Here is a 14,421-nt window from a genome sequence, read left to right on the forward strand (position 1 = left end):
GAGCTCAATGAAGGATTAAACAAAACTTAGATTAATTTTCACCAGTTTCATAATGCCTTATTTACTGGAACTTGGAGGCACGTTAATGGTTAAATAAGACAAGTCTGGTAGCATAGTTCTGATACTGTAAAAATATTAAGTATCAGCTCACACCAGACGGTTGGGAAACATCAACATGTCAAAAAAAAAGTATTGGCCAAAGGCTAAAAAATAATGTTAGAAATCCCATGAGGAGTATTTTACTCCTCATGGAGTATTTTAAGAGATAAAAAAAAAAAATTGACATTTAGTCACACTTCTACACTGGACCACGGCCACCATCGCCACCACCCTACTAGTAAAACAACAGTTAGAAACAGCTACAGTTTAATACCGGCCCCAAACCCACATCCTATCTAAAAGGCTGATGCTTTCCTGTCATTGTTTTCTATTCCTCACCCTTTGCATGCACTAGCACTGCATTTTTCTTCATAGTTCTTGATGCCTTAAATGCAAATTAAATCATCTAGGACTTTCCCATATTACAATTTCAAGGAAAAGAGGACTGCGAGGCCCGCTCAGCGAGGTCCAAGAGGCCTACACAGGAGGCACACCCTGCAACCGCTTCGTGCTCCGATTTCATCTATGCGTTTTTATACATTTTTTTCTTTTTTTTGGCTGGTGCAAACCGCGCAAGTGCAGCATTAAAACCTCCCCACCCTGGGAAACGATACAAGAACATGCAGCTGAAGTGCCAGGTTCTCCCAAACACACAGTCGAGGGCTGGAGGCCCGGATACCCGCCCCCAAACCCGGTCCACAACAATCGTTTCCTCCCTCCCCGCCTTTTACATACAGTACACATACAAATACACACACGCAGCCCGGCCAGCAGGGGCGGGCCGGGCCCGACCACTGCGCGAGCCGTGGGGGGGGCCGCCGCGGGCCCAACTATTTTCAGCACGCTGATGCTCCTTCTCCCCCACCTCTCCCTCCGTCTGGAGGACACGGCTGGAGCAAGGAAACTTGGGGCCGTACGGTCTTCGGATATTCCGCTTGGGCGCCGCACCCCTCGCGCAGGGGTTGTGCTCGCCCCCCTCTTTTCCGGGAGCAGTTGGTTCCGCCCCAGCGCTAGCGGGCGCCGAGCGGGAGCCGCGCGGGAGCAGCGCAGCGACGGCGGCGGCAGCGGCGACGGCGGTTGCCATTCCGAGCCGTTGAGACGCCTCTGCGGCAGCTGGTGGCGCAGGTGGCTTGCGTGGACGCGAGCGCAGGCGGCCGGCCCGCCACCGCAGCCTCGGCGCCCGTGGCCCCGGCAGGTGAGCGGGCGGCGGGGACTCGCCCCGCCCCCCCTCGGTGGCCTCGCTCGGGGCTGTAGCGGGGAAGTGGCCGCGGCCCGCCGGGAGCCCGCGGGCGGCCCGAGGCGGCGACGCCGGGAGGCAGGTTGGGGGGGCGGCCGTGTGGAGACGGGGCGGGGGGAAACACTCCCCTTTCTTCGGGCGTCTTTTCTCTCTTCCCTCAGGCCCCCCCTCCCTTTGGGGTTTGAGCCGGCTGCAAAAAAGCCCGGAGGAAGATGGGGCGGGAGAACAGGGGGGTTTGGGGCCGGGGAGCATCTCTGCCTCAGGTGGTGGCGTCGTTTCGGTCGTCGAGCGAGGACCTGCCGAGACCTGAGGGGCCGGCCCTGGGGCTGCGGAGGCCGAGCTGGGGGGTGGGGGGGTGGGGGGAGGAGCGGGAGGCGGCTCTCCCCTCACTCTCCATCCCCACCCCGCCCCCACCCCACCCCCTCAAGGTCCTCCTCCCCTCAGGCCCTCCCCCCCTCAGGCCCTCCCCCCTCAGACCCTCCCCCCTCTCGGTCCTCCTCCCCGGTCCTCCCACCTCATGGTCCTCCCCCCATGGCCCCCCCCATGATCCTTCCCGCCATGGTCCTCCCCCATGGCCCCCCCATGGTCCTCCCCCCTCATAGTCCTCCCCCCCCACCTCCTCCAGCCCCTCCCCTCGGGTTTCTTCGCTTTAACCGCCCTCCGTGCTCTCCCTCTCCCTCGCAGGCGCGTTGGGGCACCCCCCAGGCATCCTCCCCGCGGCAGCCGCCCCGGTGGCCGGAGCTCCCGCCCGCCCCTCGCCCCCCGCATCCCCTCGCGCTCCGTCCCGCCGCACCTCACTTCCCTGGGCTTCGGACCTTCGGCCTCGCCCCCGAAACATGACTCGCGATTTCAAACCCGGAGACCTCATCTTCGCCAAGATGAAAGGGTATCCTCACTGGCCGGCTCGAGTAAGTGATTTTTTCGCCTTCGCCTTTCATTAGCTGTGCTCCCGTCCTCGGAGGCCTACTTCCTACCCGATCTCGGAACCTTTTTTTTTTTTAAACTCCCCCCACCCAAACCCCCCCCCCACCCCAGTCTTTTCTCCCTGTTGCTTTCCTGTGTCTCGTTTTGTAACTTGCCCTTGGTGTTCGTTTTTTTGGCCCGGTAATCGCCCGTTTAATTGTAATCCAGGTGTTCCTGCACGCGGTCTTTATTTCCCTTTGGTTTGTAGATTTATTTGACAGGCTTTGACAGGTTTTCTTAATAGGGAATATTGAGATGCGATGCCATTAACGTTCCATTGTAGGTGGGGGAAAAAATCAGGTATGGGTTTTAGGTTGAAAAATGGGTGAAACCTTGGCATTGACTTCGTTGTGAGTAAAATGCAAAGTATCAATGAAGTCTATGCAAATTGCATGTCAACTCCTGCAAGTCGAATCTGTGTGTCATTAAATGAGGCTTGCAGGTATTTTTCATATTTGTCGCTGATGAGGCGTTCCGAATTTGCTTGTTTAATGGAGAGATTTTAGGGTTGGATATTTTTGAAAAAATATGTAAGTTAGTGCCAGGGAAGGCCCAGAAAATTGATTTTTACGGTTTTTTTTTGGTAGTGAGGTTGTCTTTTTGACCTTGAAGAAGTTATTTTACTTCTTTGTTTCCCAGAGGCAAACGCATGAGTAGAACCAGGTGTGTGGGTTCCTGTCCTGTGGTACAAAAGAACTACCCCGGATTTTTGGTGACATTTAGGAATTGAGATTGCTTGAATATCTAAGCAACATTTTCTTCTCTTTTTTTTTAATATGATTTATTTATTTATACAAGCATTGGGTACAGTCAGATGTGCGGGAGGGTGAGAGAATTCACCAGAGCCAGAGCAGGGAGCAGAACAGGCAGACTGACGAAATAACGAGCAGTGGGCGCAGCAGGAGAGGTCTGCGTGCCATGTGGGCCCCTCGCAGGTGGCCGGGGATCGAACCGGCGCTGCAGAGGCTGCTGGCAGCTTTGCAACCCAATGCTCAACCACTGCGCCACTGGGGAGGCCCTCTAAGCAACATTTTCAGGAAAAAGCCTCTTTGTTATTTTATGAAAGGTCTCTCAGCTTTTAAGATAAGTGATAGGTCCTAAAAAATGTTGAAACCTGTTAGACAAGTAAACCTCATGGTCATTTTTAAATGTATAAGCGATATTCCAAAATTGTAATTTACTTTAACTTGCTGTTGTTAGAAAAGTGTATTTTTAAAAAATAATGAAACCCTTTAGTTTTAATCAAGGCAACTGGCAAGAAAAAACAACCCATTGGTTATGGAGAAAGATGGAGTTGCTGCATGCCATCCATATATAAAATGTCCACTGTTTCTTGATTTTTTTAACATCCAGCTCCTTAACACACTGGTTTTCCTTCACCAACCTGAAAAGATTTTTCTCCCTCTGTGTTGTCTGCTTTTTCAGTGGAACCTTATTTGAACAATCCTTAATCATAAATCTAGTCTGTGTATTTGGTACTCTGGTATCTGTTTCCTTTGTGAAGACCTTTTATTTGTACTCTTACATGCATGGTTTGACTTTCAAATAGAGCGTAAGCTTCTTGAGGGCAATAGCCATAAGTCAAATTTGTTTATACCCCTCATTGTCCTCAGTGCATAATAATGTACTTATACTGTATTTCATGTTTAATTAGAGAGTAGGTACACTGGACAGATTTAAGACCGCTTCAAGATACTTTTTTTTATGGTTTCAGCATCTTTATTTTCTTAAGAGGTATTAACATCTGCGTTTGTGTGATGCATCTATATTCAGATTTCTGTGCTACAATGCAGTTAAAAGCATGAAAACAAAAAAATGATCTACTCTTCCAAATCACCTTCCCTACATGCTTCAGTGTTCGGTGACTGAGAGTTAGTACTGATACAAGCTAAATAAAGTAGCCTTAGGAGGACCAGAGTATTGTCCCTATTTAACAATTAGCTCTATTACCAACCTCTCTTGAATTGGACTGGGAAATTTTATCTCCTTTCCCCTTTTTTCTTAGAAGCAGATGAATTTGGTTTCGCTATTGTCTGTATCCAAGAATTATATTCCTTTTTCTTTTTTCCAGTCTCTCTTTGCTTTAGAGTGTTTAGAGTATAAAGTTTCAGCTATGAAGGTGACCGCCATTGTTACAATTTTGAGTATCATTTTCTGTCTACATATCCCAAATTTCATTAATTTTTAAGTCTTGCACAGTCTTATAATCCTGTACCAGTAATAATTGTTTTAAAAGTCAACTTAAAAAAATTTGCCTAAGATTTCTTAAATTTCTGTAGGTGCTAGACATTTGCATAAACTTTTAAAGCTGTTTGCTAGCAGAAAGAAATATATGAACTGGGTTGACAGAAATAAGATCTCCAAGGATTTTAACAGTTCTTGGGGTCTTCATCACATAGGTGAGGAAATTAAAGTCCCTAAAGGTATTGGCTGGCATGATTCTATCCATGTCTCAAACCTTCAAACTGCCAAACTCTTTATCCTCCAGGTCTTCCGTTCAACATGGTAATGCATACAGAGTATAGTATGTTCTCTGTGGTCAGCTCCCTTTTTAACAAAGTCGGCTGATTTTTTTTTTTTACATTAAAGTGGATTTGAAATTATGAAAACTGTGAAATCGTTATGAGATGAAATAAAATAGAAGTGTTGCTAAATTCTACCTAGCTTTAACTCTGAAATCTGCTTTCCCTTTGTTGAGATGGGAAAGTAACAAGTATCACAGAAGTGTTAGTAATAACAGCACCTGAGACTTAATTAGGAAGATTGAAAGAGATGGAAAAGGAACAGGTAACTTCAGGTGATTCAGCCATATAGGCATAAGATCATTTCAGAATATGTGTTTCAGGCTTTGAGAAATACTGCTTTATTAAACTTTTATTAATAATGTCTGCTTTTATGTTACTCTTTTATCTGTAGGTCTCACTGCAGAAATACCATTTAAAATTTTTGAATAGGTTCAGGTTTCCTGAAATGCATAGTGCTAGATTTGTTTTAAACTTTAGAATTTGGGGATTTTAGAAAGGTAATGTTTGCTCTTGTTAAGGTCTGGGATAGCATGTGTTAATATAACTATTTCGGCAGAGACACATCAATAGAAACACAGGGTAGATAAAAGAAACAACAGAATAGCCTCAGTGTCAGTACAGCTTTTGCAACTGAATGAGTTTTTAGAAATACTCTGGTTTTCAGAGGTGGTTTTGTTTGTGAACTCTAGGGATAAGGAATTGTGGATCTGTAAAACTGGTCCACTTTATATTAGATGTTTTATTTCAGCTTATTATACTGTGTTGAGGTATGTATGATTTAAAAAGATGTTAATTTTTTTGATCTTTCTTTTAGGTAGATGAAGTTCCAGATGGAGCTGTAAAACCACCCACAAACAAACTACCCATATTCTTTTTTGGAACTCATGAGACGTAAGTCCTTTTAGCTCTCAAGGCAAATCAGAGTTAATTTAGCTGGGTCATTGGATGTAAAATGCAAAACAAATAGAGATTAATTCAAAGGAAAAATAGGAGTAACTTAGGAACCTTAAGAATTATCTTTGAACTTAGGAAAAAGTCCTCAAGTCAGCCGTTGTAAATGTATTTTTAAGGTAGAAAAAATTAGACACTGCAGGTTTAACTCTTTGGAATAGATGGTTCCTTAATCATGAAAGGAAGAATTACATGGCTCTTCTCAGCAGTCAGAATGACTGATGGATAAATGTATGTAAGGAAAGTTTTAATACTTATATTTAGTATTTTCAGTGCTATTCATGAGAACAACTATCATCCAAATAGTCTTTGCAATATTAGCTACACAAATGGTATGTTATGGGAAAGATAAGAAAAAGAAATTTGAATAGTTCTCACTCTATATGCATACATGGTTCTGAGAGCCACTGTGATTGCTCTGCAGCCCCTGGTGGATATGTGGGTGAAGCAAGTCAATTTTCAAAAGTTGCTCCTGAATATTGAACTGTTACTTCTGGGTGCATGGGACTACTCTAAGGGCTGTCTCATTCGTTTTGGAAATACTATCCCACCTGTAATTCAGTAGTCCTTACAAGTATTATGTAACCTCGCTGATTTTAGACTTGAAGTTTAGAATTTGCCGTAATTCTGGTAAAGTGGGCTCTTTACCTGGGGTCAGGAGAAACAAAGCTGTTGATATTCTAATTAAAATTATATAATCCTGAGAATGTCTAATGGCAACATTTGATTTCATGTTACTAAGCTACTGCATGAACTTTCACGTAAATTTTTTTTAAAGGTATAATCTTTTATTTATTTTTCCCCCCAAAGATTTATTTATTTATGCATACAAGAACTGGGGTACAGGCCAGAGTTGTGGGGGGTGAGAGGATTTACCAGAGACAGAGTGGAGAGCAGAACAGGCAGATTGACTGAAATACACTGCTGAGGGGAGCAGCGGGCAAGTCAGGAGAGGTCTGCTGTGTGGTTAGCTTCATAGTGCTGTGCTTAACCCCTTGCACCACAGAGAGGCTCAGGAATTGATCTTTTTTTAAATTTGTTTATTTTTAAGTGAGGTAACATTGGGTGAGGTAACATTGGGTGAGGTAACATTGGGTGCATTGGGTACGGTAACAAGTGAGGTAACAAGTGAGGTAAGGTAACAAGTGAGGTAACAAGTGAGGTAACAAGTGAGGTAACATTGGGTGCAAATTTAGGTATATTAAATTGATCTTTACTACAGTTGTTTTGAGTTGGGTTCAGGTATATTCTGTTATAAAAATGTATAAGAAATGATGAATTTTTGCATAGGATAATCTACCATTAAAAAAAAACAACAGGGGGCCTCCCCAGTGGCGCAGCGGTTGAGCGTTGGGCTGCGAAGCTGCCCACAGCCTCTGCAGTGCCAGTTCAATCCCCGGCCACCGGTGAGGGTCCCACATGGCGCACAGACCTCTCCTGCTGCGCCCGCTGCTCCCCTCAGCAGTGTCCTCCGTGTCTGCCTGTTCTGCTCCCCACTCTGACTCTGGTGGATTCTCTCACCCTCCCGCGCTTCTGACTGTACCCAGTGCTTGTATAAATAAATAAATAAATATTTAAAAAAAAAAAAAAAAACAACAGGGCCTCCCCGGTGGTGCAGTGGTTGAGCACTGGGTTGCAAAGCTGCCCGCAACCTCTGCAGTGCCGGTTCTATCCCCGGCTGCTGGGTGAGGGTCCCATATGGCACGCAGACCACTCCTGCCGCCCACTGCTCCCCTCAGCAGTGTACTTCTTCAGTCTGCCTGCTCGGCTTTCCCCTCTGGCTATGGTGAATTCTCTTACCCTCCTGCACTTCTGACTGTACCCAGTGATTGTATAAATAAATCTTAAAAAAAAAAAAAAAAACAACTCTAAGCTTAATAGGGAAAAATTGTGTACTAGAGTAGGGGCTTTTAAAGTGTGGCAGGTCTACCTACACCAGCATCACATGGAAATTTTAGTTACATACACAAATTCATGAACCCCCACCTACTGCCTTCTGAAGCAAAATCTAAGCTAAGATATGGGGTCCAGCAGTGTTTTTTTTTTTTTTAAAGATTTATTTATTTATTTATTTATTTATTTATTTATTTATTTATTTATTTATTTATACAAGCACTGGGTATAGTCAGAAGCACAGGAGGGTGAGAGAATTCACCAGAGCGGGGAGCAGAGCAGGCAGAAGGACCAAAGTACACTGCTTGAGGGGAACAGCGGGCGGCAGGAGAGGTCTGCGAGCCATTCAGGACCCTCCTCCAGTGGATGGGGAGCAGCCGGGGATTGAACCAGCCTGCAGAGGCTGCGGGCAGTCTTACAACCCTGCGCTCAACCGCTGCGCCACCGGGGAGACCCCCAGCAGTGTTTTAACAAGCTTTCCACATGATTCTGACACAAGCGAAGTTTGAAAATACTTTATTGGAATAATGTGAATAGATACTTTTTTATAATTCTAATTTGCTTGTTCTTAAATTGGACAGATTTTATACTATTATAAATGTGCTTATAGTTTTATAGAAAACCTTCATTCTTGTTAAATTTGGAAGACTAGTCATCACTTCCCAACATTTAAAAATGAATTTTGCATTCTAGGTATCTGTAAATTTTAAATAAAAACAAAACCAAATGATAAAATTTTCATAAGCATTGTTAGGTTAAAACATCACAATGCCATTAAGTGATTAATAAAGACAATTACTAATGCTCAAGGAATTAGAATGAAACTTCAAAATTAAACTGGTGATAAAGAATTTTTTATTTCAGAGTACATTTAAAATGTTTTGTACCTTAGTGTTCTCCTAAGTATATACCATTTATCTTTGGAAAGGCAGTTTTCCTATGTTTTGGTGTGGTGACTTAAGTTTTTTTTGTACTTCAGGTTAATTCTTAGAAACGATACCTCTGTAGTAATTTTGCCTACCCCCATCCCCCATCAAAGGTTGGGGGGGTAGTTATTTAAACATTTTCAATTTTAATTTAACAGCCTATAGTTAGAGAAGGAAAAGCAAAAATGTAGAAGAAGAAATGGCAGTTTGGAACACTGTACTAGTTCATAATTGATTTATAGATTAATATGTATTTTCTTGTCAATTTAGAGCAGAATCCTTTTGTAATTGTTTTTCTTGACTTAGAAGCATCTAATTTTTCTTCATGTTTTATGACAGTCACATTAAATTCCTGCAGCAATCAAGTTTTGAGTATTATATAATGAGATCTTAGGTATACCAACTGTGACCGTCAACTAGATGTCTTAAAACTAACATTTTCTAAACATTCTTAGTGAATGAGATTCACATGGATCCAATACTTTGCTGAAGTCCGAAGTCTTGGTGTTATCCTTATTTAATTGTTTTCCCCTTCCTCCCCAGATCTAGTTAGTCAACAAATCTTGTATTTTCCTTTAAATTGCATTTTGATCTGTCCGTGCTCCATCTCTGCAACTTAAGTCAGTGCCACAGTTTCTCTTAAAATTACTGCACTAACCCTATTTGGTCTTCAGTTTTCACTCATTTTGTGTAAACAAAGTAATCTATATCCCAATCACATTGTGTCATTCCCCTGTCCAAAAACAATGGTTCACATATTAAGATTGCTAGGAAATACTACAACCTCCCAGTTTTATTTACAAATGCTATTGATAAGAACCTAGGTGAACTAGATTATGCTAACCTTCTAATCTCACATTTTTTCATCATTATACAAGTACACATCATCTTATTTCAGATCCTCCCCTTTTTCCCTTGCAAAATATATATCTTCAGATTTGCAAACTCATTTGGATGTTTTCTCAGATCTTTTTTTTTTTTAAAGATTTATTTATTTATGCATACAAGAACTGGAGTACAGGCCAGAGGTCTGGGAGGTGAGAAGAGTCCCCAGAGACAGAACGGGGAACAGAACAAGGAGATTGACTGAAATACGCTGCTGAGGGGATCAGCAGCGGGTGAGTTAGGAGAGGTCTGCTACTCCATGTGGGTTGCTCTCTTGGCTGGGGATTGAACTCAAGCTGCAGTGGCTGCCGACAGCTTCATAGGTTGAGTCTTAACCCCTTGCACCACCAGGGAGGCCCTCGTATCTTCTTTTTAATGCTTATTTTCTTCATTGCAGTTCTCTTTTTCCTTCACACAAAAGTGAAGAGGTTGGAGAACCAGGGACACTGTCTTGTTTGTCGTAATTTACTTAATTTACTATGCTTGGTGCATAGTAGCTGATAAATATTTGGTGATAGGTTGAAAGCTCTATGCTCATATTAAAGCAAATGTTTGTTATGAATTTGCTATTCATAAACCAGCATTTGTATGGTGTTCGAGACAACTAGATCAGAAAGCTGGCTGTTTTTGAATCCTGACAGCCATTTTACCTGCTATTTATTTAACCTTGGATGGGCTGCTTAGCTTTATCTCCTTTTCTTCCTAATCTTAAAATAGAATAATACCATTTTTACTTCAGAATTTTGATGTGCATAAGATACTACAGAAAAAAATGTTTAAAACAGTTTTTGCATGTATTAAACACTAAATGTCAGCTATTTTGAAGATTATGATGCATATTTTTCCAATTCAGTATTTACTAAATTGTTTGAAATGTTAGCTATAATAAAGATTAATACTGCATATTTTTCCAAGACTAACACTTGGAGTGTTTGTTGTTTGAAATGCAATTTGAGTTTTGCTGACTAATTCCCAATGCTACTTGAGAGAATATTCTCATCTAGATCTATATTCTGAAGTCTGGAAAACTTACGATGTGTTTTTGCTGGTTTTCTCTCTTATTTTCTTACTGTTGCTTTAATACAAACAGTTCCAGGAAAAATATCCTTCATAGGCTGTTTTAAAAGCTGCCTAATTACAATTTTATGAGTTCAGGTGAATAGGGAGATGGTGATCAGCTTTTTTTTTTGTATCAGTTGTTCACAAGAAAGGAGTAAATCAAAGGATGGATAGGGTTTTAATTTCTTACATATTTGTTCGTTAATATAACCTCTGTACTATAACCATGGCTACATAGTTGGTGTGAGACTCCTAAAATTCTTTCAAGCCTTCCAATAAATAATGAGAAGGGAACTATATACATCTCTTTATACCAGCTGGTTCATGGCATTTAGTAAAGATACATTCAGTTGTCTGTGGAATCATCTTGTGTTACAAAATAATACATGCTGTTATAAAGCAGTCACTTTCATATTTTGTGATTTAATGATGATAAGTAGCAAGTTAGAATCAATGTTATAAAGAATTATGACTTTCTGTATAGTAATTGGCAACAATTAAAAAATTTTTGAGCTTTATATTTTCAGCTGTGACAAGTTTCTCATTTTTAATGTGCAAGTTAATTACATGTAAGGGATGGTTCTAAGTATGGTAACAGTGTTTATGAGGGATATATGTATATGTTCTTGTGGGTATACACATTGTCGACAAAAAAAGGAAACAGAAATAACTGCTTTTTTGTGTATTAATATTCTCTGAAAATTAGGATACACAACACAGCACCTTTAGGAGTATACCATGTAAGAAGCACACCTGTAAGGTCTAAGTTGCTTAAGAACTTTGCAGTTAATGTAATTAATCCTTTGCACTCCGCTGTCCCCTCTCAGGGGACATCGGAATTCTAGCATATCACTCGGATGTCTCCTCTCAGGGGACATTGCAATTTATTAGTGATTACAGGGAATTGAGGTTATTTCAACGCAACTTTTTGAGACATGCATGTTTCCCTGAAGTTTTATCTTGAAATGGCACAAGAAATTAAATCAAAATATTGTAAAATGGTTCGGAGTGCAAAGGGTTAATATTGTGTAATTAATATATCATCTAATGATTTGCTAATATTTTACACTTGCCTTGATTCTTTCTGTCAAATGTCTTTGAATTCAATGTGTAGAATACAGCAACAATATATATTAGATGTTGCAAAGACCGTATTATAGTAAATAAAGGAAACACTTTTTCTGAGGAACTCAATACAGAGTTAAGCTCTGCTAATAATAGCTAGGTAATCTTACCTGAGTTAATCTTTATAATCTGCAGGTTTTTTTTTTTTTATATTTTTTTTCTATTTTTTTAAAGATTTGTTTATTTTTTGCATATAAGAACTGGTGTGTAGGCCAGAGGTGGCGGAGGGGTGAGAGGATTCACCAGAGACAGAGCGGGGAGCAGAACAGGTGTATCTACTGAAATATACTGCTTGGGGGAGACAGGAGAGGTCTGCTGCGCCATGTAGGTTAGTCCCTCCAGGCCAGGGATCGAACTAATAGCTTGATAGCGCCGAGTCTTTAACCTGTGCACCATCAAGGAGGTCCTTCAGTTTTATTTTTTAAGTGAGAGTTTCGGTGAATTCCCCAAGTTTCTGTTGAGCTCTGGAGTTAGGTAACTTACTTTGAATTAATGTATTTTTTTTCCATTGTTAAAAAGTTTTTAAACTGCTACAATAGAAACAAATCGTTGTACTCTTATTTTTTAGAAACAGCCCTCAAACTTGTTCACTTTTTGGTATATTTTCTTTGAGACTTACATGTCATTTTAAAATGGAATGTTTTAAAGAGTGAATCAGAACCATAATCACGTAAGGTTGTGCTCTTGTGGGCACTAATGGTGGCTATTGAAACAACAACCACTTGTGGGGTTTTATCCCCAGGGAGTTTTCTGCGCGTGTGCGTGCGTGCATGCGTGTGAGTGTTAATGGAAATGTAATTGCCATTAACGTGTGCATTGGTACATTTATATATTGAAGTATGATTTTTTTCCATCATGTCCCATAATTGCCACTTCTTTCTTGTGCTCTGAACATTGGAGGATTCTTTTCTCGTCCACCAGAGTTTTTTAAACCTTATTATGGAGCCCTTTAGTCTGAGCAGATACTTTGACCCAACATTTCTACTTAGAATTTATTATGGAAATATGTGCGGAGATTGAGCAATATGTTTTGTAGCTGCATTATTTAATAATAAAAAATTTAATGTAGAAAATGATCTAACCATAGACAGATTGATTTTGGGATAGCCATTCAGTGAAGTAGTATGTAACTGTTAAGTAATTGTTGACATGCAAAGATGTTCATTTTAATTTGAAAGTATTTATTTTCTTTTAAAGATTTATTTTATTTTTTTTATTTATACAAGCACTGGGTACAATCAGAAGCGCGGGAGGGTGAGAGAATTCACCAGAGCCAGAGTGGGGAGCAGAACAGGCAGAAGAACCGAAGTACACTGCTGAGTGGAGCAGCGGGCGACAGGAAAGGTCTGCGCGCCATGTGGGACCCTCCTTCGGTGGCCGGGGAGCAGACGGGGATCTAAATGGCGCTGCAGAGGCTGCGGGCAGCTTTGCAACCCAGCGCTCAACCGCTGCGCCACCAGGGAGGCCCATTTGAAAGTGTTTATAATTATCACTTCATTGAGGAGGTTTCATATATATAAATAAATTATGTTTAATGTATAAAACTAAAAAGTCAACTGAAAACAGGCTGTAGTTGGTACAATTATGCATCATTTTGTTTTCTTTGATAGGATGTTCATAGAAAAATATTTTAGCTTTTTGAGGTACAGTTAATATCCCAAACAATTTTATCCATTTAAAATGATACTTTAGGGCCTCCCCGGTGGCGCAGCAGTTGAGCTCTGGGTTGCGAAGCTACCCGCAGCCTTTGTGGCCCCAGTTCAATCCTCGGCTGCTCCCTGGCCACCGGAGGAGGGTCCCGCAAGGCGCGCAGACCTCTCCTGCCGCCCGCTGCGCCCCTCAGCAGTGTACTTTGGTCCTTCTGCCTGCTCTGCTCCCGGCTCTGGCTCTGGTGAATTCTCTCACCCTCCCGCGCTTCTGACTCTATACCCAGTGTTTGTATAAATAAATAAATTAAAAAAAAATTAAGCTAGATCCTTTTAAAAATAAATAAATAAATAAAATGACACTTTAGTAAATTTTGGTGTATCTGAAGAGCAGTGCAGCCATTGGCACAATGTTAGAACATCTTGAAAAGAAACACTATACATTAGCAGATATTTCCTTATTATCCTCAATCCTCCCTCCTCAGGGCATTTCTTATATAATTCTTTTGAGATTTATTTATTTATGCATACAAGAACTGAGGTATAGGCCAGAGGTGCAGGGGGTAAGAGGATTCACAAGAACAGGTAGATCTACACTGCTGAGTGGAACAGCCAGAGAGACAGAGAGGTCTGCTGCGCCATGTGGGTTAGCTCCCTGGCTGGGGATGGAACTCTGCTGCAGTGGCTGGTGATAGCTTGATAGGGGTGAGATTTTAACCTCTTCGCCACCAGGGAGGCTCAGGGGGTGAATTTTTTTAAAGTCTCTTTTCAGCAGAATTTAGAATAAAGGTTAAGTATAAGAAAGAGGTATGTGTAAAACAAGGTGGTGTCAGTAAGAAAAAATATGAAACAATTATCTTGTGTGAATAGGTAGAATTCTTCTAAGACTACAGATTGGATTTGCCTTATTTTGTAAGATATGGTTCAAAAAAGAGAGACACATCACCAAGTTACAAAGGATGCAAGAATAACAATATTGATGTGTGATAAAAGTAGAATTTCAAATCAAAGGAGACGAAGGTACAGGCAGTTTGGCAGTCCTTTTGCATACGTATCATTATGAATGAACTTTGGTTATCTTGGTTTAATTAACAATTGCCCACCAACATGGT

General features: G+C 41.4%; 1 protein-coding gene across 4 annotated transcripts in view; it reads left to right on the forward strand.

The window, feature by feature from the left end:
- The first annotated feature begins 1,124 nt into the window (after nt 1–1,124).
- Nucleotides 1,125–14,421, forward strand: part of PSIP1 (PC4 and SRSF1 interacting protein 1) — a 37,993-nt gene continuing 24,696 nt past the window's right edge. The window contains exons 1-3 of one of the 4 annotated variants that reach the window (XM_037495234.2): nt 1,125–1,294; nt 2,021–2,244; nt 5,639–5,715. In XM_037495234.2, coding sequence (XP_037351131.1) covers nt 2,173–2,244; nt 5,639–5,715 — 149 coding nt within the window. In that variant the 5' untranslated portion in view covers nt 1,125–1,294; nt 2,021–2,172. Of the gene's footprint in view, nt 1,295–2,020; nt 2,245–5,638; nt 5,716–14,421 lie in introns of those variants that run through there. The other 3 variants (XM_037495231.2, XM_037495233.2, XM_037495232.2) reach the window with 3 other exon arrangements.

Source organism: Talpa occidentalis, unplaced genomic scaffold, assembly GCF_014898055.3.
Source record: "Talpa occidentalis isolate TD23 unplaced genomic scaffold, MPIMG_talOcc4v2.1 talOcc4.7, whole genome shotgun sequence".
In the NCBI taxonomy this organism is placed as follows: domain Eukaryota; kingdom Metazoa; phylum Chordata; class Mammalia; order Eulipotyphla; family Talpidae; genus Talpa; species Talpa occidentalis.